Source organism: Corythoichthys intestinalis, chromosome 5 (assembly GCF_030265065.1).
Source record: "Corythoichthys intestinalis isolate RoL2023-P3 chromosome 5, ASM3026506v1, whole genome shotgun sequence".
Lineage (NCBI taxonomy): Eukaryota > Metazoa > Chordata > Actinopteri > Syngnathiformes > Syngnathidae > Corythoichthys > Corythoichthys intestinalis.
Genome location: NC_080399.1, coordinates 11,118,849 through 11,145,705, shown reverse-complemented (window position 1 = coordinate 11,145,705; position 26,857 = coordinate 11,118,849). Strand labels below are relative to the sequence as shown.

At 39.5% G+C, this 26,857-nt stretch overlaps 1 protein-coding gene across 1 annotated transcript; it reads right to left on the bottom strand.

The window, feature by feature from the left end:
• Window positions 1–1,031: 1,031 nt before the first annotated feature.
• On the bottom strand, window positions 1,032–26,857 carry znf710a (zinc finger protein 710a). The gene is made up of 5 exons (XM_057836024.1): window positions 26,817–26,857; window positions 20,077–21,555; window positions 14,016–14,207; window positions 13,773–13,947; window positions 1,032–8,121 (listed from the first exon to the last, which is right to left on the bottom strand). Exons 2-5 carry the CDS (start codon window positions 21,535–21,537, stop codon window positions 7,958–7,960), a joined length of 1,992 nt encoding a protein of 663 aa, XP_057692007.1. The 5' UTR covers window positions 21,538–21,555; window positions 26,817–26,857; the 3' UTR covers window positions 1,032–7,957.

Here is a 26,857-nt window from a genome sequence, read left to right as displayed (position 1 = left end):
ATCCAATTTGACTAAGATGTCCAATCAAAATTGATTGGACGCCTAGTGCTGTCGATGGCAGCCAATGAGGTAACTCATTCACTGCCACCAGTTCAAATGGCCTAGACCACAGGCGTCGGCAACGCAAAATGTTGACAGAGCCATATTGGAGCAAAAAAAAAAGTCTGGAGCCGCAAAAAATTAAAAGCCTTATAATGAAGGCAACACATGCTGTATGTATTTATCTTGGCTATATTTGACAACTATCAAAATCACTAAGCTGGCTACCAATACATAATGAGCCTTCATAATGACCAAATTTTCTGTACTATAAGGCGCACCTGAGAGCATTCAATGTTCTCAAAAGCCGACCGTGCGTCTTATAATCCGATGTGCCTTTATATATGGATCAATACTGGTTAATCATAGACTTCGTAATGATATCGACGGGACACGGGGTGGGGGGCCCATCTCCGTCAAAGCTGACTGAATGGAAACCCAGACAAAGAGCTTTTTAAGTTGAAAATTCATGTGAATAAATGCTTAAATCCCTGAATTCTTTTTAATTATGGACTTAAAACAGTCTCAATTCTTTGTTAAAAGCAAAAAAAAAAAAAAAAGCGGGCAATAAGCACTTATTTTACGTAAATATGTCGAATGTGCTGCTAGTCTTTAAGCCGCTGTGGCGCCGGCTTATCACAACAAAGAGCTTTTTTTTGTTGAAATTTTTGGGAATAAATGCTTAAATCCCTGAATACTTTATAGATATTGACTTAAAACAGTATCACTTCTTGGTTAAAAAGAAAAAAAAAAACTGGGCAGTTAGCATTTATTTTACGTAAATATTTGAACTATGATGCTAGTAAGCAAATTAGCGGCCGCCATATGTAAACAAAGAGCTTTTTCCTTGACATTCTTGTGAATAAATGCTTAAATCCCTGAATTCTTTATAGATATGGACGTAAAACATTCTCGATTCTTGGTTAGAAGCAAAAAAAAAAAAAAAAAAAAAAAGAAAACTAGCAGTGAGCATTTGTTTTACGTAAATATTGCGAATTATGACTCCAATGCCCTAGCGGTTAATGTCTCCCATTGATTCTTTTTACAACGTTTCAAAATGCATGCATGGTACAAAAAATAAAATAATTACCTTGAATCCTCAAACAAATCACTCCTGAGACAATCCGTCTTGTTCGTATGCGATACAGCTTTTGTACTTTTTGAACCTAACTGTGAACGACTGAAGGAGAGTGTAGAACGGCCCCCTACTTGAAGACTTGGCACAGTGTATGGGGAATGTCACCCGTCAATATCATTATGAAGTCTATGGGTTAATCATGGCATGACATTCCATTTAGCTCAGCTCCATCTTGTGGATGCATAATGCAATACCAACCACTACTACTACTACTGTGCCTTATAATGCAGTGCACCCTATACACGAAAACGTTTTTAAAATAGGCCATTCATCGAAGGTGCACCTTATACTCCAATGCGCCTTATAATGTGGAAAATACAGTAAATGTTTACTTTCCCTGCAGTGGTTTCTATGAAGAATGACGCACCATGTGACTACTCAGTTGTACAATGCTGCCTCAAGTTTAACTTCATTACAATTACAATTAGAAGAATGTTTGTGTCATGTTTGTCCTCCTACAGAAACCATATAACTCTATTTCCCTCCCGCATCTTTTTCAAACATTTTTGAAAAAGCGACTATAGCAGTCCTAAAGAGCCGCATGCAGGTCTGAAGCCTCCAGTTGCTGAACCACAGCTCGACTGACTTGGAGTTCACTTCAGTTTTTGCTAGCAAGTTAAAAGACAAAAACAGACCCATTTTATTAACACTTTTATTTAGAATGTATGATCCACTTTGCACGTATACTGTTTAGGTTTGAGTTGTTGTTGTTTTTTTATCTCGGGGGCGTAACTTTAAGAAAACTGAATATATTGAGCGCTTCCTGAATGATTTTCTGCAAGGTCCACGGCCCTGTCAGACAGTGTGAGGTTGTCGTTCATCACTTGAGACCGTCTCACAACGTGATGGATGGCGGGCCCTCCCACAACACAACGGGGCACTTCATATTTCTGCCTTGACTTTTTTTCTAGGACAATTCATGTCGCCGTTCACTCATTTAAAAAAAAATGTGATATGAATGCTAACTTTGCATTGCTTTTGCAAAATGCAGTAGCAGTATCTTGGAGTCTGGTAATCGTTTGAAGAGATCTACAATTGAATCTGGGAGGGGAGCCTGAATGCAATTTCACAAGGTCTGAAATTGGACCTTAAGAAATCCAGTGTCCCAACTCGAAAAGAGTGATGACGCCTGTCGCTGCAAGATTAGCTCAGATCCTTTGGCAACGGGGGTATGCTGCTTTAGATTTTCTGTTTTCATGAAAACATTTCATTCACTTCATTACATTCATTGACTGTTAGATCAACACAAGTGTGACAGTTAACGCCTTGATGGTAAACTGCGGTCCTCAATGCTATTCATGTCAGGGTACCAGTCAACATACAACAATGTACAGTAAAGTTCCAGTGGTATTTAGCTAATTTTGCAGACATATTTTATTCGTAACAGCACAAAGCAAAGTTCTCCTGTGCAGCATGTTGAACTTTGGTGATTAAAATGCACCTTAACACACATATCCCCCTCCCTGACCTTTTTTTGTTACTTTACATACAGTAGATAGATCAAGGATTGTCTCAATGTGTAAGTGCAGTATAAAAAGATCAATGCATTTTTCTTCAAATGTGCACACAGTAGGCTCACATGATGATAATATGATACTACAAAATATTCTCCATTGCGGACAGTCCACTTGTTTTCAAATACAGTGACAGTAATTTTTTTGTACGTCATTAGGCACACTAGCCGATGAAATCCATAACATAAAATTAATTTGATCTGCACTGTCATAGAGGTATTTACTTAGAAATTACCGTATTGGCCCGAAAATAAGACAGTGTTTTTGCATTGAAATAAGACTGAAAAAGTGAGGATCGTCTCGCGGTCTAGACGTTATACCCATTCACGACGTTAGATGGCGCCAGATATCATTGAAGCGATGTTCTGTCATGACAGATCTCAGCTACTCTCAAGTTTAACCAGTTTGCATTATTTTATTGCAATGTTTTTCCTTATTCAGATTTGTTTCAAGACTACAGTTACAGTTAGAATTCACTTTGATGGTTAATGCAGACATTGCAATTTTGTTGTTTTATCACAATAAATTGGTTTATTTACATTTCAAAAACCAGAGGCCATTCATTTACGAATTTGATTGCCTTTTAGTTTACATCAGGGGTCCCCAAACTACGGCCCGCGGGCCGGATACGCCTCCACATTTGGTCCGGCCCCTTGAACAAAACAAAAAAAACAAAACAAAACAAAAAAAAAAATCCCTCAATAGTGTCATTTATTTCCTGGCTTTTTTTCTGTGAAGAACCCAGAGAGGGTTATTTGGTTATTATCGATTTAATTAATAGTGTTATTATTATTTATTATATTACATTATATTATTAATAGTGTTATTATTAGTTATTATGTTATATTATATTATATTATATTATATTATATTATATTATATTATATTATATTATAATTTATTATTAGGGTTGTCAAACGATTAAAATTTTAATCGAGTTAATCACAGCTTAAAAATGAATTAATCGTAATTAATCGCAATTCAAACCATCTATAAAATGTGCCATATTTTTCTGTAAATTATTGTTGGAATGGAAAGATAAGACAGAAGACGGATATATATATTCAACATACAGTACATAAGTACTGTATTTGTTCATTATTACAATAAATCAATAAGATAGCAATAACATTAACTGTTAAAGCGATCCATGGATAGAAAGACTTGTAGTTCTTAAAAGATAAATGTTAGTACAAGTTATAGAAGTTTTATATGAAAACCCCTCTTAATGTTTTTGTTTTAATAAAATTTGTAAAACTTTCAATCAAAAAATAAACTAGTAGCTTGCCATTGTTGGTGTCAATAATTACACATTGGTGCTGAAACCCATAAAATCAGTCGCACCCAAGAGCCAGCAGAGGGCGAGAAAACACCCAAAAACACAAGTAACAAGTGCACATGACACTGTGCTGTCATTTTAATCTGTTTGAGCGGGGCATGTGCGTTAAATGCGTCAAATATTTGAACGTGATTCATTTTAAAAAATTAATTACCGCCCGTTAATATGATAATTTTGACAGCCCTATATATTATCTTATATTGTATTATATTGTTATTTATTTATTTTTTTTAAATTTACTTTTGTTCCGTGAAGAATCCAGAAAGGGTTATTTGATTGTGGCTTTCTGAAAAACAATACATTTTTACATTTAGGCACTCCTGAAATCGTCACACCTTTTCTGTTGCAAACTGACCCCGGTCCCTCATCAGAGAAGGGAAAAGTTATTTAGCCCTCACAGGAAAAAGTTTGGGGACCCCTGGTTTACATATTTAAATGTTCAGATGTTAAGATTTGAATGAGGCAAAATAACATGCTTTTTCTCTCAAATATATTGTTATAATCATTTGTTTCAGATGTACTGTAATTATTTTCTGTATAAAAATTAATTTGGTGTTCAAAAAATCTTTTTTCAAACTTGAATCTTGAAAAAGAGGGGGTCGTCTTATATTCGGGCCAATACGGTAATTGCAGCTGCAGTAGTGTAAAACACCATTGTATCAAACTTAAAATTTGTATGATTTTTGGCTATTTAAGGTCAAACGGATGCATGTTTTAACACCAGTAACGTAACAAGTGTGGTGCACGGGCTTCCTCTAGTTGTAAACAAAAGAATCACTGCCCAACTACACATCCGTTTAATACAGATTCTTTGAATTCTTAAGGTTTTGTTTATAAACATTAAATTCTCATTTATTCGGGTTGTTTTTTTCAGAGATGCATAATGTTGCAGTGGCTTGGAATCATATGAGACGACATTATTAGGAATACTCTAAGCGTATTCACGGTTAGGCATTTTTCAGATTTATTTGTTTGTAGATTTTTAATGGAACCAACCATTATATTTGCACCACCTCCCAACACACAATTCCTGTGAATAATTTTTCCAGTGGGGGGTGGGGGGGGGGGGTTAAAACACTGCAATCATGACTAACACAAATCAGTTGTCTCCAGCTGAAATTCAAATAAGCTTAGAAATTTTCCATTTTCAGACTCAAAATATTAAAACATTGTACTTTGACAATATGTGAAACTGCTACTATACTGCATTTACTTAAGGACAACAAAAAATTCTCACGCATTTCAGTACAATTCAAACAGCCTGTAACTGAGGGCGTAGGTTTGGTCTCAACATTGGTAGGGACAATATAACAGCATAACCTGAATGTACACTTTTTGCTGGGGACGGGACATTAATAAGACCAAACAGATTATTGGACGGGGGTTAGGTCCACATTTCTCACGAATATTAACCTAATTAATTGATAGGCAAAGTGATCAAAGCAAAATCTGTATTAACCTATACTCGCTTCGAGTATTGGTTCACGTTCTATTCAAACCTTTGATTTCAAAAATTGCAAGTCCCTTTATTTGAAAAAAAACAGGGAGCAATCCAAGAATGGGTCCACTTCTGGGGAAAACTAGAGTACCCCTAGACTCAAACTAAAGTATTGTAATATAAAAGCTATTTAGTACCAAAAAAAAATCAAGAAAAAAAATCTGAGCTATCCAAGGACCGATCTACATCTGAGGCATCCTAGACTACCCCAACACTCGAACCAAAGTACTCTCATGAAATTATGACGTGTGATTTCATTTCACAGATTTTTTTTCATGTCAGTGTCCCCCTGAAGTGGATCCATTCTTGGGACTTGCACTCTAAAGCCACCATGTTGCATTACCATGAGGCAAACAATGATCCAGACGAGGGACTGCTAGCTTGACTGTTGTTCCTTGTGGAGACTGGCCTGACCGCAGTAGTTTTGCAGGCTAACAAGTTGTTGCCATTTCATGAATAATTGAAGCGCAAATCCTAAATTGTGCACCTTTAAATAGTTGACTGCGTGAATATTTGTGGCAGCGGAAAGAAGGCGACTGTAGCAGAATGAATGACAAAGACTTTGATCAAAACAGCATGGTAGATATTGAGCAATAGCTAGTCAACCAGCCACCCTAAAAGCTAGCTTCAAAGGAGGAAGATGGCAATAGTCAACATGGATCAGTGTTGTTTTTAGTGGCCCATTTAATTTTCGTCTTAGTCTTTTGGACGATAATACTTGTTAGTCTTAGTCATACTATAGTCATCTCTCTCTTTAGATGTCTTCGTCTAGTTTTTGTTGATGAAAAGACACATTCGGTCCAGTTTTAGTCTATGTTTAATAAAAATGTTTTCCTCTATAAAGTTAAAAAAATTTTTTACTGTAATTGTAAAAAAAGTTGTCCGAGAGTTGAAGAGGACGTCTGCCTTTAGCAATAGTCTGATGCTTACTTGAACGTGAATGCTATGCTCTCTTGCCAAGATAAGAAGACAAATCTTTGTATTTGTGTCTCAAAACAAGCAATAGGGAGACTGGAGACGACGCTAGCGGGTGAGTTGGGGGTGGCGCAGCACGCCACATGAGTGTACAACCAGACACTGCTACGATGCAGGCTAACGACACATAAAATGTCACAGATTGTGAACACGTGACAGAAACTATGGTGCATTTTCGTCTTGTTCTTGTCTGGTCAGATGAAAACTGGCATTCGTGTCATTATGTTTTAGTCTCCCAAGCAGGGGTCGCGTTAACCGAATATTTTCCGTCGTTGACCGGTTTTTTAAAACGGTGACGGAAAAAACTGAAGTCGTGAAACCGCTACGTACATGCCTCTTGTTACGGCTTGTTTTTCTGCTCTTTAACATTAATAATCAAAATGGTGAAGGCGTGTGTGGTGGTTGGTTGCAGTAACAGAGAAGATAGACGGAGAGACTTGAAGTTCTACCGTATTCTGAGAGACCCGAAGAGGAGAGCGAGATGGACTGCTGTAATTCGACAAGAAATCTGGGCACCAAACGATCACCACAGACTATGTAGTAGTCATTTTATATCTGGTAAGATGCATTTAATATATATTTAGAAGATTTTGGGCTGACAACCACAATTAAGATCATTGTGTGACGTTGGTGATTGGGGTCTATGTAGTTGCCTCTTTTTCTGTGGGGGCGGAGTTGTTGTTTTGTTGGTGTTGGCGGTAAGCAGAGTAAAAAGAGGGAGAAAAATACCACGACTTCCGTGTCTAATTTTTCGCCGCCAAGCAAGCATTACAATATTAATTAAAAATGAATGAAAACTAAATACTATTGAATATGTCATCATTATCATTTTAAAAATTTAAGTGACGGGTAAAAATAGATTATGACCGGATTTTTATGACCCTGTCAGTCAAAATGACAGACAAAGAAAATGTCTAGCGCAACCTCTGCTCCCAAGACATGTTTTTAGTTCGTTATCATCTCGTCATTGTCATGAAAAAAGTGTTTGTCGACGAAATATTTTCGTTAACGCCATCGTTGACGAAAACAACAGTGACATGAATTTATGGCACAGAAATGTCAACCTTTGGCTACGGTATGATGAAATATTCTCATTAATATAAGCCATTTTGAATTAAAAAGATTGTTTTTGATGGACAGTTAGCCAACAGCACTACCATATTTTAATGTTGGTCATGATGGTTTTCTTGGATAGCTATATATTTTTAGGTGGTACTTGTAAAATTTAAAAAAAAAAAAAAGACAACCACTGTTCCACACTATTGCAGCAATGGAGTTACCTAATTGTGTCCAGTGAGTGGAGTTGGCAATGGAGTTTCGTAACATTGCAGCTAATTCCAGTGCATACAAATATGCAGTTTTGCTCGGTTTCTTGAAGAACATCCCAAGCTTCTTAACTGCAGGAAAAAAAGTCGTCTGTCCCCTCAGATTCATTTTGGGCTGGCTTTGCTAACTCAAGCAGTACTGCAGCGACCTGCTCCCTTCCCATAGGTGCTGTAATACTCCATTTGAGATAGTTTAGAAATGTCTGGTGTGCTGTTGTTTGCCCGGTTCTCTCGCTCGCTGAATTCAAAGCTCTCCTCATACTCCCCCTGTCCTTCTGTGTCTTGAGGGGGCTCTGAGGGGAAAAAGAAAAAAGAAATATGATTCAACCCTGTCCTCAACAAGACACCCGCAGCTATTTCCAAAGACACATGGCCTCAGTGAGTATAGACAGGCACGCGATTGGCTCCTTTCCCCCACGTCAGTATCACTCTCCGCTGATACGGACGGGCATGTCTAATCCAGACACTGCTATATTTGCTAAATACGCAGCTAGGGACTGACAAGCAAACATCAAAACACCCGGCCTCTAGATTACAGTACACACTGAGTCAAAGTGCATTAGGGACAGACGCTGACATTAATGCAATGTGAAGCCCATCGACGTTTCACTCTTCAGTGGATACAATGGGGAATGAAATTTCTGAGGGTCTTGGGCTAAAAGGGTCCCAAGAAACGACTCACATAGGTACATATCAATGACCATTATTCTGACTGACGCGTTGTTGTAATCTGATTACTTTCTTTCAGGATTGAGCAATGTTGTTAATTTTACTTTTAAAAAAGTAATTAATTAGTTACAAATTACTTCTCCCAAAAAGTAATTGCGTTAGTAACTCAGTTACCTGAATGTAAGAGTAATTAGTTACTTGGCAAAGTAACTAGTGATAATTTTCATGTTTTTTTTTTCTCCCCAAAAAAAACAAAAAAAACCAAAAAAAACAGGTCACACAATGTGAAGTTTAAAGGGTTTTGGGGACAACTGGCCCTACCCCAATTCTTTACCCTCCACTTAACTAGACACAAGGGTATTGCGATAACTAAATAGTAACCTTTGCTATGTGTGGAAGTCATTTAAAGTTGTGACTCAACCGTTGAAGTTGTTAAAATTGCTCCCGTTATTGCATTAGTTCCATTCCGTCTACTTTCAACATGTGTAAGTTTTAAAACTGTTTCATCATTTAAAGATAGATTTAAGTCAGGATTTTTAGATTTAAGGAAAAAAGAAAAAAAAAAAGTTACTTAGGTTCGCTAGGAAGGATCTCTCCATCAGAGCCTTCCCGAGAGGTCTACTGCTTTAAAATGGCGGCTGTTTACTAACGCATGTAGTCCTTAAAACTTGTTGCCAATGCAGCCGTGTCTGTCATTTGCATCTAGTTCTATAATATGTGATATCTACCGTATCATCTAGCCGTAGTTTGTAGGCTATGGCTACAGTCAGGTATTATTGGAGCCACCTAGCATCGCGTTTGCAAAGGCGTCTTCCCCACTCCTGCTCTGCTCACTCGTCTCCGTGAGTCCGTCTCTCAGACTTTTTTTATTCAACCAACTTAGTAATGCATAATAACGCACGCCTTTCCCGCCTCAGTAACGGTAACGGCGTTGCCAAGATGAGAAAAGTAATTAATTAGATTACTCATTACTGAAAAAAATAACGCCGTTAGTAACGCCGTTATATTCTAACGCCGTTATTAACAACACTGCTAATGAGCAATCTAACACGTTTATTTTTCCAAACCAGTAATCTGATTAAAGATAGTTTCCTTAGTGTCTGTGCGTTACTATTTTGTTATTGCCTCATAATGTATGTAGAATTAAGAATTTTGTAGTCATGTATGAAGAGCATTTTAATGAGAAAAAGTTCCCACTACGCGTTTGTTTCCATGGTAACCGCTCATAGTTATTTCCTGTTATGGTCTCAAGTCACACGCACTAAGTGTTTTGGGACTGAGAAATGTGTGCGGAGCGAGGGTGCACGTTCAAATCTGTTGAGATGTGCGAGGGAATGTTGATCTGTGTGTGTCCATGAATGAATGTGAGTATTTTTCCTTCTTTCTAGAGGGTTCCAGCGATAGGTTGGAGCCACTACATGCGCGGCGGTTTCGTAGCTTTGCCGTTGCAATGGCGGGTAGTCAGCGAACATTGTTTGCATCATATTCGTGTTGCACATTAATGGCGTGAGGTGACGTGTTGGTTTAGCATCTTTGGGCTGTGTTGTAAGTCCGATTGAGTGTAAAGTGCTAAGGTTTTGTGGCCAAATTGACCGTGTGTGTGTGTATTCATGCCTGCCCCTACCTTTGTGTTTATTGCACTGTTTATTGCACAATTCAGTTGTGTGTTGTGTATTATTGTGCTGTCAATTTGCACCGTTTTACATTGGCACCGATATGCTGTTAACACTAACCCCTAAACCCTAACTTGAAGTTCAGAATTTTTCACATTAGGCTTAATCATTGAGTTAGCAGGGTTTTAATTAGTCGGTAGAGTTGATTTCAACACATTCCATGCAGTTTGTCAGTTATTTTTTAGTTTCAGGGCCCTGGAGTGGCTAAGCTAGTGCGAGTCAATGGTGGTTGAGATCAACTCCATCGACAAATTAAACCCCAGCTAACTCGAAAATTAAGCCGTATGTGAAAAATTCTGATCTTCCCCTTTAAATTCAATTATCGGAAAGTCAATTACATGCAATGACATTTTTCTGTTGTCATTCTTATGTTGAGGCAGCAACAGGAGAAAATTTCGTAAAAAGTAACCAATAAATTACTTTTAAAGTAACTTAGTTACTTAAATGATAAAATAATCAGTAAAGTAACTAGATTACTTTTTTGAGGCGTAATCATTAATCAGTAATTAAATTACTTTTCAAGTAATCTGTGACAACACTATCAATGACAAAAAAAATCAGAAACCCCTTGTACAGGGACCCTTACTTTTGTAATATGAGCAGTTATATACAACATAAATCTTATATATTTTTTGAGACAGCAAAAGTTGACATCTTAAGTTAACTCTTATTACAGTTAAAAATTCTTAAAGGTGTCATGACTTGAGTGAGGTCAACTTGCTTTCCACCATTGTCTTTCTTCACATGCTTTATTGATTAATTTTTTCATTGTGGGAAAAAAAAAATCTGCGATGGACTGAGGGCACGAAGTTTGAAGCGCGAACTAGCAAGTAATCACTGTAATTCCCCCCTCTGTTTCAGGCCACACCTGCATAAGTGGATATGGTGGGGGAGAAAAAAAAAACTATTTAAACCCCCATTTTTTTCTAACTATTGGACTTGTCTCACAATAAACAGCTATTACAATTACACTGAAAGACACACTTTATGAAACGAGTTTACAGCTATTGATTTCTGGAGGTACAGTGGGGCAAATAATTTGCCTGGCACGGCCAGACTGTTCTCCCTGTATTTTTCAAACACTGAGAGAAAAGTCTGGGAACCAGCCCATTAACGGCCTCTCAAGCAGGTACAATATCAATCGACAAATTAGATTCGTTTATTTGCGTGACGTGCTCTTAACGAGCAACGTCACTCTTGCGCGTCGGAAGTCGTCTCCACAACAACACAGATGGTGAACAGGAGAGGCGAGAATATGTTCCAATCCACGGTAAAATCAGTTTTAAATTACCAAAAACACATCGACACGAGTCATTGACAACAGTCTGTCTCGCGATAGCCATGTTGAATAAACTCCGCTCTCCTCGTATGTTTACTTCCGCGCACAAGTCCCTCGTCCTGCCCTCGTCGTTTTACTAACGTCACGTCTGCCTGTCGCTGATTGGTCCACTCCGTTGTCTGTTTGCTGTGGCTTGCTCCGCCCTGGAAATTGTATCCGCTGAATGGTGGCCAGACTCAGTAGCTGGAACAGCGGTGAGTCTGGTGTACCAGGCAAGCAAATAAGTATTTAGCCAACCACTAATTGTGCAAGTTTTCCCACTCGAAAACATTCGAGAGGCCTGTAATTGTCAACATGGGTAAACCTCAACCATGAGAGACAGAATGTGAAAAAAAAGAGAAAATCACATTGTTTGATTTTTAAAGAATTTATTTGCAAATCATGGTGGAAAATAAGTATTTCGTCAATACCAAAAGTTCATCTCAATACTATGTTATGTACCCTTTATTGGCAATAACGGAGGCCAAACGTTTTCTGTAACTCTTCACAAGCTTTTCACACACTGTTGCTGGTATTTTGGCCCATTCCTCCATGCAGATCTCCTCTAGGAGCAGTGATGTTTTGGGGCTATCGTTGGGCAACACTCAATTCCCCCCACAGATTTTCTATGGGGTTGAGAGCTGGAGACTGGCTTGGCCACTCCAGGACCTTTAAATGCTTCTTACGAAGCCACTCCTTTGTTGCCCTGGCTGTGTGTTTGGGATCATTGTCATGCTGAAAGACCCAGCCACGTCTCATCTTCAATGCCCTTGCTGATGGAAGGAGATTTTCACTCAAAATCTCTCGATACATGGCCCCATTCATTCTTTCCTTTACACGGATTAGTCCTCCTGGTCCCTTTGTAGAAAAACAGCCCCAAAGCATTAAGTTTCCACCCCCATGCTTCACAGTGGGTATGGTGTTCATTGGATGCAATTCAGAATTCTTTCTCCTCCAAACAAGAGAACCTGTGTTTCTACCAAAAAGTTCTATTTTGGTTTCGTCTGACCATAACACATTCTCTGAGTCCTCTTCTGGATCATCCAAATGCTCTTTAGCGAACCGCAGACGGGCCTGGACGTGTAGTGGCTTCAGCAGGGGGACACGTCTGGCAGTGCAAGATTTGAGTCCCTGGCGGCGCATTGTGTTACTGATAGTAGCTTTTGTTACTGTGGTCCCAGCTCTCTCTAGGTCATTCACTAGGTCCCCCCATGTGGTTCTGGGATTTTCACCGTTCTTGTTATCATTTTGACGCCACGGGGTGAGATCTTGCATGGAGCCCCAGATCGAGGGAGATTATCAGTGGTCTTGTATGTCTTCCATTTTCTAATAATTGTTCCCACAGTTGATTTCTTTACACCAAGTGTTTTACCTATTGCAGATTCAGTCTTCCCAGCCTGCTGCAGGTCTACAATTTTGTCTCTAGTGTCCTTCGACAGCTCTTTGGTCTTGGCCATAGTGGAGTTTGGAGTGTGACTGACTGAGTTGTGGGCTGGTGTCTTTTATACCAATAATGAGTTAAAACAGGTGCCATTAGTACAGGTAATGAGTGGAGCCTCGTTAGACCTCGTTAGAAGAAGTTAGACCTCTTTGACAGCCAGAAATCTTGTTTGTTTGTAGGTGACCAAATACTTATTTTCCACTCTAATTTGGAAATAAATTCTGTAAAAATCAAACAATGTGATTTTTCTGTTTTTTTTTTTTTCACACATTCTGTCTCTGATGGTCGAGGTTTACCCATGTTGACAATTACAGGCCTCTCTAATCTTTTCAAGGAGGAGAACTTGCACAATTGGTGGTTGACTAAATACTTATTTGCCCCCTGTATTTTCATTCTTCTTTTTAAGTCAAATTTAGACTGTCAGTGTAATTACATTGCCACCATCTCGCGGCCGACATTCAAATTACACTCAAACTAAGGAAGGCTAAAAAATAAAGTATCAAAAAGTGCACAATAAAAATGAAGCAGGAATGCAAACCTTAAACCTGTGATGAGGAGTTAATTATTGTATTGACACTAACTGCGATTGGTTGGCAACCAATCCAGAGTGTGCCTCCTTCCTGTCTGAAGTGAACTGCAATAGGGTTCAGCTCATTTGTTTCCCCAAAGAGGATTAACTCTACAGAATTGTTACTCTCAACCCATTTACTGCCATTGACGGCGATCATTCGCTGCCAGCCCCTCCCAGTTAAAATGCACTGGACGTCTATCTCTGTCTATGCCGGTAAAACATAAATTGCCACCGGATCATTTCAGGTATTAACTCCCCTGTGAGTGACTCACCGTGTCCTTCTATCGTGCCATCCGTGATGCCATGTTTGACCTTCATATGTCGACTGAGGTTGCCCTTTAGATTGAACTTGCTGTTACAGTAAGGGCATTTGAAAGGCTTGCTGCCGGCGTGTAGGTGCATGTGGCCGAGGAGGTTGTACATTCTGTTGAAGGACTTGCCGCACACCTAAAAGGTGAGCGCAGATATTTTAAAAGCTCCTTCCCAGTCGTGGCTGCAAGTCAGTTTTCACCCACCTTGCATTTGAACGGCTTCACAGGTAAATGGACAATCATGTGCGTCTTAAGGGTCTGCTTCTGAACAAAAGTCTTGAAGCACACGTGGCACTGGAAGGGTCTCACGCTGGCATGGATTAGCATGTGTCGCTTCAGGTTGGCAGACAAGGTAAACTCTCTGGAGCAGACTTCACATTTGAATTCTTTCATTCCCTATTGGAGGAAAAAAAGGAAGGTTACCCATGAGTATTGAATTTCATTGTTATCACTGAACGGATTTGGAATTTTGGACTTATGCTTTTTGGAGTTTCTAGAAGAAAATAAAAATGTTCATTTTACTGAAACACCCTCAGGTAAGTCAGTTCTTGTCTACAAACTACAACATTTCCCCTTTAGTGTGGGCCTTGCAAACAACCAACGTCTTTGAAGAGATCTTTTTTCCCTATCTCAATTGGGTCATTAAGACAACCCTTTTTGAAGACCGAGATGACAGCAAGATGACCATACCAACCGAACTGTAGAGGATCCCTGAAGAATCTTTCCAATAGTGCATAAAAGCCAAGCCAGAGAAGGGTATGAGCAACTTTCGTACTCTGGATTAGTGGTTCTTAACTTGGGCTCAATCGAACCCCAGGGGTTTGGCGAAAGTTAAGACATGCAGGGCCCTGTTGTTCGACACTGACTAAATCGAGCCAAAGTGGCGTTTTAGACTAGGTTTTGGAATAGTTAGTCCTCAATTCACAGGCTTTATTCAAATTATTTCAACAGCTAGTCCTCTGTCTAGGGCAGGGGTCCCCAAACTTTTTCCTGTGAGGGCCACATATCTTTTTCCTTCTCTGATGAGGGGCCGGGGTCAGTTTGTAACAGAAAAGGTGTGACGATTGCAGGAGTGCCTAAATGTAAAGATTTATTGTTTTTCAGAAAGCCACAATCAAATAATCCTTTCTGGATTCTTCACGGAACAATAGTAAATAAAATAATAATATAATATAATAATAAATAATAATAACACTATTAATTAAATAGATAATAACAAAATAACCCTCTCTGGGTTCTTCACAGAAAAAAAGCCAGGAAATAAATAACACTATTGGAAAAAATAAATAAATACCCCCCACCCCCCCACCCCCCCCCCCACCCCCAATTTTTTTGTGGGGTCAGGGGGCCGGACCAAACGTGGAGGCGGGCCGTATCCAGCCCGCGGGCCGTAGTTTGGGGACCCCTGGTCTAGGGGGAGGAGACACTGGTTTGCTCAGTGGAAGGTTGACTCTCACTTGGTATGAGGAAGTACAACAGGCCTACTGACAGAGGTGGGTAGTAACTAGGGCTGTCAAAATTATCGCGTTAACGGGCAGTAATTAATTTTTAAAAAATTAATCACGTTAAAATATTTGACGCAATTAACGCACATGCCCCACTCAAACAGATTAAAATGAGAGCACAGTGCAATGCTAACTTGTTACTTGTGTTTTTTGGAATTTTGTTGCCCTCTGCTGGCGGTTGGGTGCGACTGATTTTATGGGCTTAAGCACCCATGAGCATTGTGTAATTAGTGACATCAACAATGGCGGGCTACTAGTTTATTGTTTGATTGAAAATTTTACAAATTTTATTAAAACGAAAACATTAAGAGGGGTTTTAATATAAAGTTTCTATAATGTGTACTAACATTTATCTTTTAAGAACTAGAAGTCTTTATATCCATGGATCGCTTTAACAGAATGTTAATAATGTAAATGCCATCTTGTTGATTTATTGTTATAATAAACAAATACAGTACTTATGTACCGTATGTTGAATGTATATATCCATCTTGTGTCTTATCTTTCAATTCCAACAATAATTTACAGAAAAATATGGCATATTTTATAGATGGTTTGAATTGCGATTAATTACGATTAATTAATTTTTAAGCTGTAATTAACTCGATTAAAATTTTTAATCATTTGACAGCCCTCGTAGTAACGCGTTACTTTTACTCCGTTACGTTTACTTGAGTAACATTTTGAGAAAAATGTATTTCTACGATTAGTTTTACTGAACCATATTTTTTACTTTTACCTGAGTAGATTTGTGACGAAAAAAACGCTACTCTCTACTTTGGCCTAAACAAGAGTCATTTCATTTTTCCTCTTTCTTCTACGTACTAGATTTATTATTTTAAGAGTAACTGTACCAATTTCCCCAATGAGACGTCGCAACAATAATCACATGACTTCATTACACCAATCTGACGCAAGCTTGCCATTGTATGATCACGCCAGCCTGTTCAATCACGTGGCGTCTTTAAAGCACTGTAAAATATGAAGTAATTGACATAGAGCGCTGCCCTCAACGTGAATCGAAAGCGTGGATTTAAAACTCTCTCCCAGTTTTTATTTGGAACTGATTGACCACGGAAAACCGGAGATAGGATCCTTTTAATTTCATAACAATACCTATGAAGGAGGAAGTATTCACTATTGAAACTAGGAACTACTTTCTCCACTAGAGGGTGCTCATGCTCTTTGGATTAATAATGCTTCATTTCTTTTTTTTTCTCTCGCCGGAATTCAATGATTTTTTAAAATATTTTTTTATTTCTTTAATGGGTTATTGTACAGTATCATTATAACAACAGTTTATATAGATAAGTTTGTGCTGGGAGAAAAAAAAATACCATTGTTTAAAAAAAAGCAGTTACTCACAATGTTACTCATTACTCGAGTATTATTTTCACTGGATAATTTTTTTACTTGTACTTGAGTACAAGTTGGATGACTACTTTTGCTTGAGTAATATTATTTTGAAGTAACGCTACTCTTAATTGAGTAAAATTTTTGGCTACTCTACCCACCTCTACCTACAGATAACGTCTACACCGTCTACATAAAAAAACAACAGCATTTGCCTCACATTTTACGCCATGAAAATACTATGTGTGGCAAGGATGTGATAGGGTGAGAATGTCGACATGAAAACAAAAATAGAAACATGGAGAAATTAAACGAGTTTAATTTCATTTTCCAATGTGAAAAGCCATTGAAATGCAAAATTATTTGTTGTAAATTCACACTGTTTATTGGATTCGTGAGAAGATTTATGTTTATTATTTTTTAACATAACGACTTTGTGTACAAATTTGATTTGATCATTTTGTGCAGTGTTTTTCATTACATTTGATATCATTTGAGATGTAAACATGACAGAAACTGCAACGTCAAGGTTAATGCAACCAAGCAGGTTTAATGTTGAACAATAAACGATATATTCCTCCTAATTTCAAAGGAAAATTCTAAGATACGCGCATTGAGCCAGTCTTGGTATAGTGGTCTGATGATGCTGGTGGCATTAAGATAAAAACACACATTTTAAAAACATGCTGTCTAAATGAGAAGAAATTTGAATGGAAACTCACTTGGGTTTTAGCTTGCTAGCTTAGATATGGCGGAAAACACAGACAAGGCTGAAAAGGCAGTTTCTGCTCTTGCACTCCTCTTTAAAAGAAACTGCTGTATTTTAAGACAAAACAACTGTTGTGTTTGATAGAACAATATGTTTATATGCTGCCATAGCAGATTCATGGCGCATTAAGCCCCCAAACTATTTTTAATCTGTCCGTTTTACCCTGAAAACCCCCGTTTACAGACGTTGCGCAACGGCTTTTGTTTCAACCCAGCCATAAAACGAAGGTAATTAATTATATTTATTATTCAAAATGTCTATCATTTTTAGCTTAGAATAATTAATTGATGTCTAATATTTCATTAAAAAAAAAAAAACTTTAAAAAATTATTCACTCGCATATTATAAACTTTTAAACAGATTACGTCACAATGAAAAAATTGGCGTCTGTAAAAAAGTCACAGCTATCTACCTCATAACTATCGCTTAATTGTATTTTTTTTTTGTTACTGTCGTATTTTCTCTGATACGTTATATGATAAATAATCGAACCAAAAAAAGAAAAGAAAAAAAAAACGCTTAAAAGGGTAAATATACAAAAAAGAAAATCGCAACCACTCCTTGATGTCTGCGATTTCTGCATCGTGACCCTTGTTATATTACCATGTTTCACCCATAAAATCCCCCCAAAATCCAGCTGCGCCCATTCACAGCTGTGTCTTGACACTCAATGATACACGCTAAATCGAGTTTTTGGATCGAAACAAGGTAAAAACGCGAGAATATCTCATTAAAGTCATGGCGTCTGTAATTCTGCTCTCGCATGCTCTCACCTCCAGGTGGGGTTTTGCTGTTTAAAAAACTTTTTTTTTTTTTTTTTTTATTTTAAAAATGCCCTCCCGTTCAAAAATTTTCTTCCCACAGAAAATTGAGATTTATCACACATGCATATCGGACAATTTTGAAATTTGGCCAAGTTGGCGGTCTCATAGCGGAACTTCAAGTCACCTGAGTGTTTTCCGCCATATATCGATTTTTTAATTTTGGAAAAAAAAAAGATGTTTCTAATTCCAAAAGGGTCCGGTTAATGCACGTGTGAAACACATGAGGTTCGGTATCTTTAGCAAGGCTAAGAATTAGGGTTGTTCCGATCATGTTTTTTTGCTCCCGATCCGATCCCGATCGTTTTAGTTTGAGTGTCTGCCGATCCCGATATTTCCCGATCCGATTGCTTTTTTTTTTTGCTCCCGATTCAATTCCAATCATTCCCGATCATTTTTCCTGATCATATACATTTTGGCAACGCATTAAGAAAAAAATGAATACAACTCGGACGAATATATACATTCAACATACAGTACATAAGTACTGTACTTGTTTATTATGACAATAAATCCTCAAGATGGCATTTACATTATTAACATTCTTTCTGTGAGAGGGATCCACGGATAGAAAGACTTGTAATTCTTAAAGGATAAATGTGACTTTGTATATTGTAACTAAATATTGCCATCTAGTGTATTTGTTGAGCTTTCAGTAAATTATACTGCAGCCATTTAACTTCTGCCCAAATGCATGATGGGAAGTGCAACCATGACTGTGCGTAGGGACACCAATTGATATATCTTCTCTGCGTTGGGAAAGAACATAGGATGTTAAGAAAATGATCAACTACTACCTTTCTTCCCCACATTGTCCCCCATGTTATTTTTAATTGCTGAGAGAGGTATTGTAAGGCTTTAGCCACAAATAAATGGCTCCAAAGGCTATCTAAATTCTCTCTACTCGTTATACGCTGCTTTGTAACGCTATCTATAGGTAAAACGGCGTCTTTATAGATTGAACGCGACAATGCGTGAGTGGGTCGTGCAGTGCATGCATTAATTACTTAACGTGATTAATAAAAAAAAAAATTAATTACCGCCGTTAACCCAATAAATTTGATAGCCCTACTTTAAGCCAAAACTACTCTGGGTGAGTGTAAGACATCTTGTCTGTAACATTAAATACAATTAGACATGCCTGTATTAAAAAAAGGCATGTCCGATATTTTTTTTGCCGATTCCGATACTTTGAAAATGACATGATTGGACCCGATCCCGATCGATCGGGACATCTTTACTAAGAACCACTGGTCTAGAGGGATTACATCAAAAGATACTTTGTAAAGTAGATATAAAATATGGATTGAGTCTTTAAGCATTTCTGAAATACGTATATCTCACAAACCTATAAGTATACATTTGCATTGGTCTCTTAACTTCAGTCGTAAACTCTTTAGTCTATCACTGCTCTGCCAAATGTTTCGATAACTAATCATAATTCTTTCAGTTAAAATAGAAATTCTATCGATCTAACATTGAAATACAGCTGATTTTATTTTGAGATAGAGCTAGTGAGATCAATAGTGATTCAGTTAGAGTCCAAGGGCTTTAAACAGCTTGCAAAACCAAACTGACATCAATGGGGAATTGAGCCAAACAGGAAGTTCAAGATCTATTGAAGATTAGGGATGCATGCTGTTTCAGATAGTTAAGACAAGTTGTCAGAGTGGTGTATAAATCCTAATTTTCTTAGAGGATTCTTGTATTGACTGCTGAGTGAATAGGCTTTGAATCTCCGAGGAGTTTTTGACTATTGTGTCTGCGTGTGAAAGCTGACTCAGTTCTATCAATTTACTGTCTTGTAGTGTCAGTACCTTATGAGTAAGGGCGTGTTGTCTCAAGTGATGGATCTGGACAAACTCCATGCCACACTCTGGGCAAACATAGGGCCGAACGTTCTGGTGCTTCATCAAGTGATTCTGCAGCTGGCTGCGGTACGCAAAGGACTTGTGGCACTCCGTGCACTGGTATGTTGTAGGGCCTTGATGGCTGGTCAAATGGCGCTTCAGATGTGCGTAAGTGGGGAACTCCATGCCGCACTGTGTACAGACATGGCACTGACCATTCTCGTGTTTGCTCTCGTGGGTCCGCAGCTCGCTGGGGTAAGCGAAGCCTCTGCCGCAGAAGCGGCAACTGTAGGGCTTGACGTCAGTATGCTGCAGCATGTGTCTCTTCAGGTGGCTGGTCTGAGTGAAGGCCTTCTCACAAACGGTGCACTTGTGAGGGCGAGTCCCTTGGTGGGTCAGTAGGTGAGTCTGGAGGTGGCTGGGCTGCTTGAAGAGTTTTCCGCAGTGGATACATTCGTGGGGCTTTATGCCATTATGGCCCAGGATGTGAGTGACGAGGTTATATTTGGACGTGTAAGACTTCTCGCACATTCGGCACTTCCATCGTTTTAGACCCTCACCCACGTCTACGCAGTAAGACTCGTCGATCTGTACATTGATGTCTAGCCGGTCTATCTGCATTCGCCTGGCGAGGCCCTCGGGGTCCGACCAGAGCATGGCCTGGCCGTTTTCCTCATACTCCCCCGGTAGTGCCACGCCAGATGGTTCGTAGGCGACGTCGTTGGATTCGTAATATTTACTGTCCAAAGCAGTAGTTCCAGTGGTTTTAAGATTTAGCGCCTCCTCCTCTGGCTCCTCTTCCACCACTGATTCCTCTTCCTTCCTGTCACTATTAACGTTTCCCTCTTGTTGCTCTCCTTGTGGTCTGTCTACTTCTGGTAGGGATGTTTCTTTTACACATGAAGGACAATTTCCACAGGCTTGCTCTTTCAAGGAGGTTTTTGGATTTGTAATAGGAGTCTCTTGCTTGGCAGGGATACACCTGTTGTTCATGCAAGCAGGAGATGTTTCAGCCTCAATCTGTTCACCTTTGATCTGAGCTTGTGGACTTGCTGCTTTGGGCGTGTTAGCCACAAACTCTCCCTCGCTTCTGGGTCTTTTAGCCCTCAGTCCACGGGGAACTGGCTGTCTCCGTTCACAAGGATTAAGCTGAGATGTCGTGTCCCCAGCAGGCTCAGGTAGGTAGTCCCCATTAGCGCCAATCAGCTGGTCTGCACACTCATACTCCATTGCTTCTGGAGGTGCGGGCGGACCCTCTTTGGACTCGCCTGTGTAAAAACCATTTGGAGCTATTGTGGCACCAAAGATTTCATTTTGGGAGATGAGTCCGAGAACAGCTGCCTGAGCAAGAGAGAGAACCACTACAGGTTCTGTCTGTGTTCCCACGTCCATTTGGCCTTCAGTCACCTTTGGGTAATCCCGCACCATCCTTCCACTCTCTTCCCCCTAGAAGAAACAGAATACAGTTTGAAACAGGAAAATTAACAGAACCTGTAGTTTGTCTCTATTCTTTCAGTTAAATTGTTACAAAACCTGACCTTGTGCAATACCGAGTATCCACATTGAGATGCATTTCCTCATTTTAGCCTCATGATTTTTGGTAACAGTTCTATTAATACAAACCAAATGAGTTGTCTTAGCCTCATGCAACATGATAGTATTATGTGGTTCTACACTTTATTTTTGCCAAAATGACCACAAAGGATGCCGGGAAAGTCTCATCCTTCAAAGCAACTACGTCTTTTTTCTTAGCTTTGAATCCCCTACAGCATTAGATATACTGTGCCCTCCATAATTATTGGCACCCCTGGTTAAGATGTGTTTTTTAGCTTTTAATATATATTTTTTAATTCAAATAATATGGGACCTTAATGGAAAAAAAGAAAAATCCAACCTTCAATATAAGTGCCTTTATTCAGTGGGGGAAAAATCCCACATAAAGAAATAATTATTTGACATCCAATAATGTGTGTCACAATTATTAGCACCCCTGGTGTTAATACTTTGTACAACCCCCTTTTGCCAACAAAACAAGGTCTGGGGACTGAGATGGCCATGGGAGGAGGTTGATTTATGTCTGGTGAACCATTTCTGTGTAGATTTGGCCATATGTTTAGGGTCATTGTCTTGCTGAAAGACCCAGTGATGACCCATCTTTAGCTTTCGGGCAGAGGGCAACAGATTTTGATTTAAAATGTCCTGGTATTTCAAAGCATTCATGATGCCATGCACCCTAACAAGGTTTCCAGGGCCTTTGGAAGCGAAACAGCCCAGTGGGGATCGTGTGCTTTGGTCAGATGAGACCAAGTGGGGACCGTGTGCTTTGTTTTGAAGATTGGGCTTTTTGGCAACAAACACTCTTAAGTGGGTCTGGCGTGCCACGAAAGATGCGCATGCTGAAAAGCACCTCATACCCACAGTGAAGTATGGGGGTGGGCCAGTGATGCTGTGGGGCTGTTTCGCTTCCACAGGCCCTGGGAACCTCTTTAGGGTGCATGCAGAGGCATAGCGTCCCATTAGGCATACACAGGCAATTGCTTAGGGCCCCCAGTCATCAGGGGCCCCCAGAAGGCCAACAGATTTTGCACACTCAGCTTCACCGCACTGTTGTAGCTACAAGTATTTGGAGTGATTCAATACCATGGACTCATTTGGCAATTTATCTAACAATTCTGTTATCAGCCCCAATTAACATACATATTTAAACAAGTCCAATCTGTTTTAACACTGCATGCATGTGCAAAGAGTGATTCACCAAGAATTTTATGATAAACCCTTGCTGTAATACTGTATGTTGGTTTTCACAGGCCACCTCATTATTCATGTGACTACTTAAAGAAATGGTCATTTTTCCAAGAAAGTCTATTAATGTGTCTATCATATTCCTCGTTGAATACTCTATAAGAAAAATATAACATATATGCATCTAAAATAATCCTAAACGATTTTATTAGCAATTTTAATACTCCTTTTAGGTTCCTTGGGTATGCGGTATGCCGCTGCGTAGGTTCCCATAGCAACCAGTCCTGTTATTGTCCTACGTCACAAGCGCTGCATATTCTGAGAACGAGAATAGGCGTAAGCGTAAGGTGCGCATTTCGAGCAGAGGACGGCCACCCCACCTGTTAGAGGATTAATCTGTGCGTCCATGAACGAATGTAAGTATTTCCTCTACATGCCATAAAGTTCTTATAAGTTAGAGCCGTTATCAGCGCGACCGTTTCATGTTTTTCCTGTTACGTTGGCTGGTTGATCCCACTCGTTCTCGCTGCGTCCAGGAGAGCGTTCTTTACATTATATTCGCATTGCACATTTGCTTTAAGAGGGAAGGTGTTAGTTTAGCATCTTAAAATGATGTTGTACATCCATATGAGTGTAAAGTGCTTAGTTTTCGCCACTTTTATGGCCAAGATGACTGCACGCAGCGGTCCCATGTTGCATGTTGCCTGGGGTCCCCTGGGACCCTTGCTACACCTCTGGGTGCATGGCATCATGAATGCTTTGAAATACCAGGACATTTTAAATCAAAATCTGTTGCTGGGTGAGCTGAAGAGGAGAGTAAAGAGGAGAGGACCCAGGTCTCTGGATGATTTAGAAAGATTCTGCAAAGAGGAATGGCTGAAGATCCCTCTTTCTGTCTTTTCCCATCTTGTGAAACATTACAGGAGAAGATTAGGTGCTGTTTTGTTGGCAAAAGGGGGTTGTACAAAGTATTAACAACACCAGGGGTGCTAATAATTGTGACACACATTATTTGATGTCGAATAATTATTTCTTTATGTGGGATTTTTTTCCCCCACTGAATAAATGCACTTGTATTGAAGGTTGGTGACGTGGGAAAATATTACATTATGCTTTTGTGATGTATAATTGCTTCTGTGACATAGATTGTAACAACTTCTATTGTTTTTCACCTTGTTCCCATAGTTAGGAGACGCGCTTGAGAATCTCATGAGACAACTTGTTTTGTACCATAGTATTGTTTTTCTACACGCCTGGGTCCCATAGAGATAACTTCTTTTGCACCCATAATATTTACCATTTGTTGGCATCTGTTGCAGCACAGCTCATTTGTCCCATGTGAAAAGCCCTTTTTCAAGGGGGCTGAACCAAAAGTAGCTTAAATGTTTGTGATTGGACGAGGCCGCGCGCTCGGGGGCGGAAGTTGGCCTCTCCGCCTCTGAGGGGTGTGTCCCTACAAAAAACGAACATTTCCGGGCGACCAGTGAAGTCCGCCAGCAGGTCACGTACGGATCGCCTGGCTTTGTCCTTTTGCCGCTTTACTGGAGTGTTGTTGGCTTCTCACTCGTTTGTCACGGTAAGCGATTTTCATTTCTAAGGGACAACTAGTTGTGCTGTAACGTAACGCGGGAATTCTGAGATTGACAAACTCAAATCTAGCATCACGTTACCATTTGTTTGCTTGTTTTTGATATCTGTTTGCTTGCTTTTGTGGGATTGTGATCAATAAATCTCATTTATTCTGCATTTTCTAATCAATAAACATCGTCTATTGAGCAAAAGTGTGCCTGTTACTGATTCACCGTGAACCTGGAAATTTCGGAAAACAGTTGGATTTTTCTCTTTTTTCCCATTAAAGTCCCATGTTATTTGAATAAAAAATATATATATGTATTAGGGCTGTCAAAATTATCGCGTTAACGGGCGGTAATTAATTTTTTAAATTAATCACGTTGAAATATTTGACGCAATTAACGCACTTGCCCAGCTCAGACAGATTTAAATGACAGAAGAGTGAAAGGCCCACTTGTTGTGTTTTGCTGCCCTTTGCTGGTGCTTGGGTGCGACTGATTTTATAGGCTTCAGCACCCAGGAGCATTGTGTAAGTAATCATTGACATCAACAATGGCGGGCTACTAGTTTATTTTTTGATTGAAATTTTTACAAATTTTATTCAAACGAAAACATTAAGAGGGGTTTTGATATAAAATTTCTATAACTTGTATTAACGTTTTTCTTTTAAGAACTACAAGTCTTTCTATCCATGGATCGCTTTAACAGAATGTTAATAATGTTAATGCCATCTTGTTGATTTATTGTTATAATAAACAAATACAGTCCTTTTGTACCGCATGTTAAATATATATATCCATCTTTTGTCTTATCTTTCCATTCCAACAATAATTTACAGAAAAATATGGCATATTATATAGATGGTTTGAATTGCGATTAAATGCGATGAATTACGGTTAATTAATTTTTAAGCTGTAATTAACTCGATTAAAAATTTTAAAATGTTAGAACCTAAAAAACACATCTTAACCAGGGGTGCCAATAATTATGGAGGGCACTGTAGGAGATAAAACGGCAGATATGTGTTAGCCCTCCACTTCCTTCCTTGCTATGTCGCAGAATAATAAGGAACACAAGAAGGGATGCAGGTCCGGTCAGGAAGTTGACTTCCGTGGACTGTCCCAGCACTTCCTGTGGGATCTCTCAGCCAGCTCGGCTGGCCAGAGAGTCTTCAGACCTATCACTGGAGTTATAAGTCCCATTCAGCTACAGTTAAAAAAGGACCTCAGCTTTCCACTCAGAGACACTCAGTGTGGAGGACTTCATATTGCCTGTATGCCACACTGGGCCGGCTTAACAAGATGATACATACCAGCAGGCAGGCTCATATCCATAACAGACATTTGATTGAGCTTTATGCTCATTCAGTATTCCAGGCTGATGCATAACTCTCTGGAAATTATAGCGCGATTGCAGAGAGTTGCAGTCTCTAAGTGAAGCAGTATGTAATTAATGAAAGCAACATATGATTGGCCTCTGGTTTCAGGAGTGCATGTACTTGTTCTGTAAATGTGCGGTGCCAAGCTCTGACCTTTACCTTGTCTCATGTTCATGATATACATTTAAGAGTTTTTGGACAGAATCGTGAAACGAAAACGGAATTAAAGGGAAACAGCGGCAACAGAGAAGCAATAATGACTTGTGTGGGGTGAGTAGAGTAGACCTGGATGCCCTGATAAGCACGTCATTTATAATTACTGCTTTTAAAGTCGTCAGACAGAGACAGACTGTGAGTGTTTGTGTGTGAAAGAAAAGGAAAGAGTGACTGGGTGTGTTTGAAAAGCGTGTGTGTGTGTTTGTGTGTGAGAAAGAAAAGAGAAAGAGGGAGGGAGGTATGGAGGAAAGGAGAAAGAACTGTGGGCGGGGGAGGAGAGGAGGGAGGGATGTAGTCAGACGAAAAGAGAAATGAGATGGAGGGGCTGAAAGATAAAGAAAGAGGGGAGAAGAGGGAAGGGAAGAAGAGATTGTGTGAGCATGTGAGAGGTGGGAAGACAGAAAGGAAAGGGAAAGGAGGGGTGATGGAGGGCTAGCTGGAGAGACAGAAAGACTGAGTGAGTGAGACAGGAGAGAAAGAAGAGAAAGCTGAGCGTAATGAAAGGCTGACAAAATGAAAGAGAAAAAGACAAATGACAAGGCGGAGGAGAGAGGAAGTCTCGGTAATTGCGCAAGGCCGCACTTTTGTGTGGAAAGTTGTGAGTGGAAAGGCATCGGCGGACAAACCAGCGCTGCTACCGGAAAACGTACGCGTGATAGAGCTACAAACACTTGTCTACATGTTTTGAGACTATGCCATTGAAATTCCCAAAGTACACACACTTGCAAAAGACACAAAACTGCAAAACAAGTCGGTGCAGCGCCCCAACCTGAAAATCATCTCGGAGTTGTGAACTCACCACATTGTTCCTGGAGTGATGTTTGAGGTGTTTCAGGGATC

What these genes read in the sequence shown, in the direction of transcription:
- znf710a (XM_057836024.1), bottom strand. Translation starts at nt 21,537, where the DNA reads ATGGTGCGGGATTACCCAAAGGTGACTGAAGGCCAAATGGACGTGGGA. An exon ending in TGAAGCCGTTCAAATGCAAG is followed by an intron (nt 13,948 to 14,015) that starts GTGGGTGAAAAC and finishes CTCACCTTTTAG; the next exon opens with GTGTGCGGCAAGTCCTTCAA. An exon ending in TGGCACGATAGAAGGACACG is followed by an intron (nt 8,122 to 13,772) that starts GTGAGTCACTCA and finishes TTTTCCCCTCAG; the next exon opens with AGCCCCCTCAAGACACAGAA.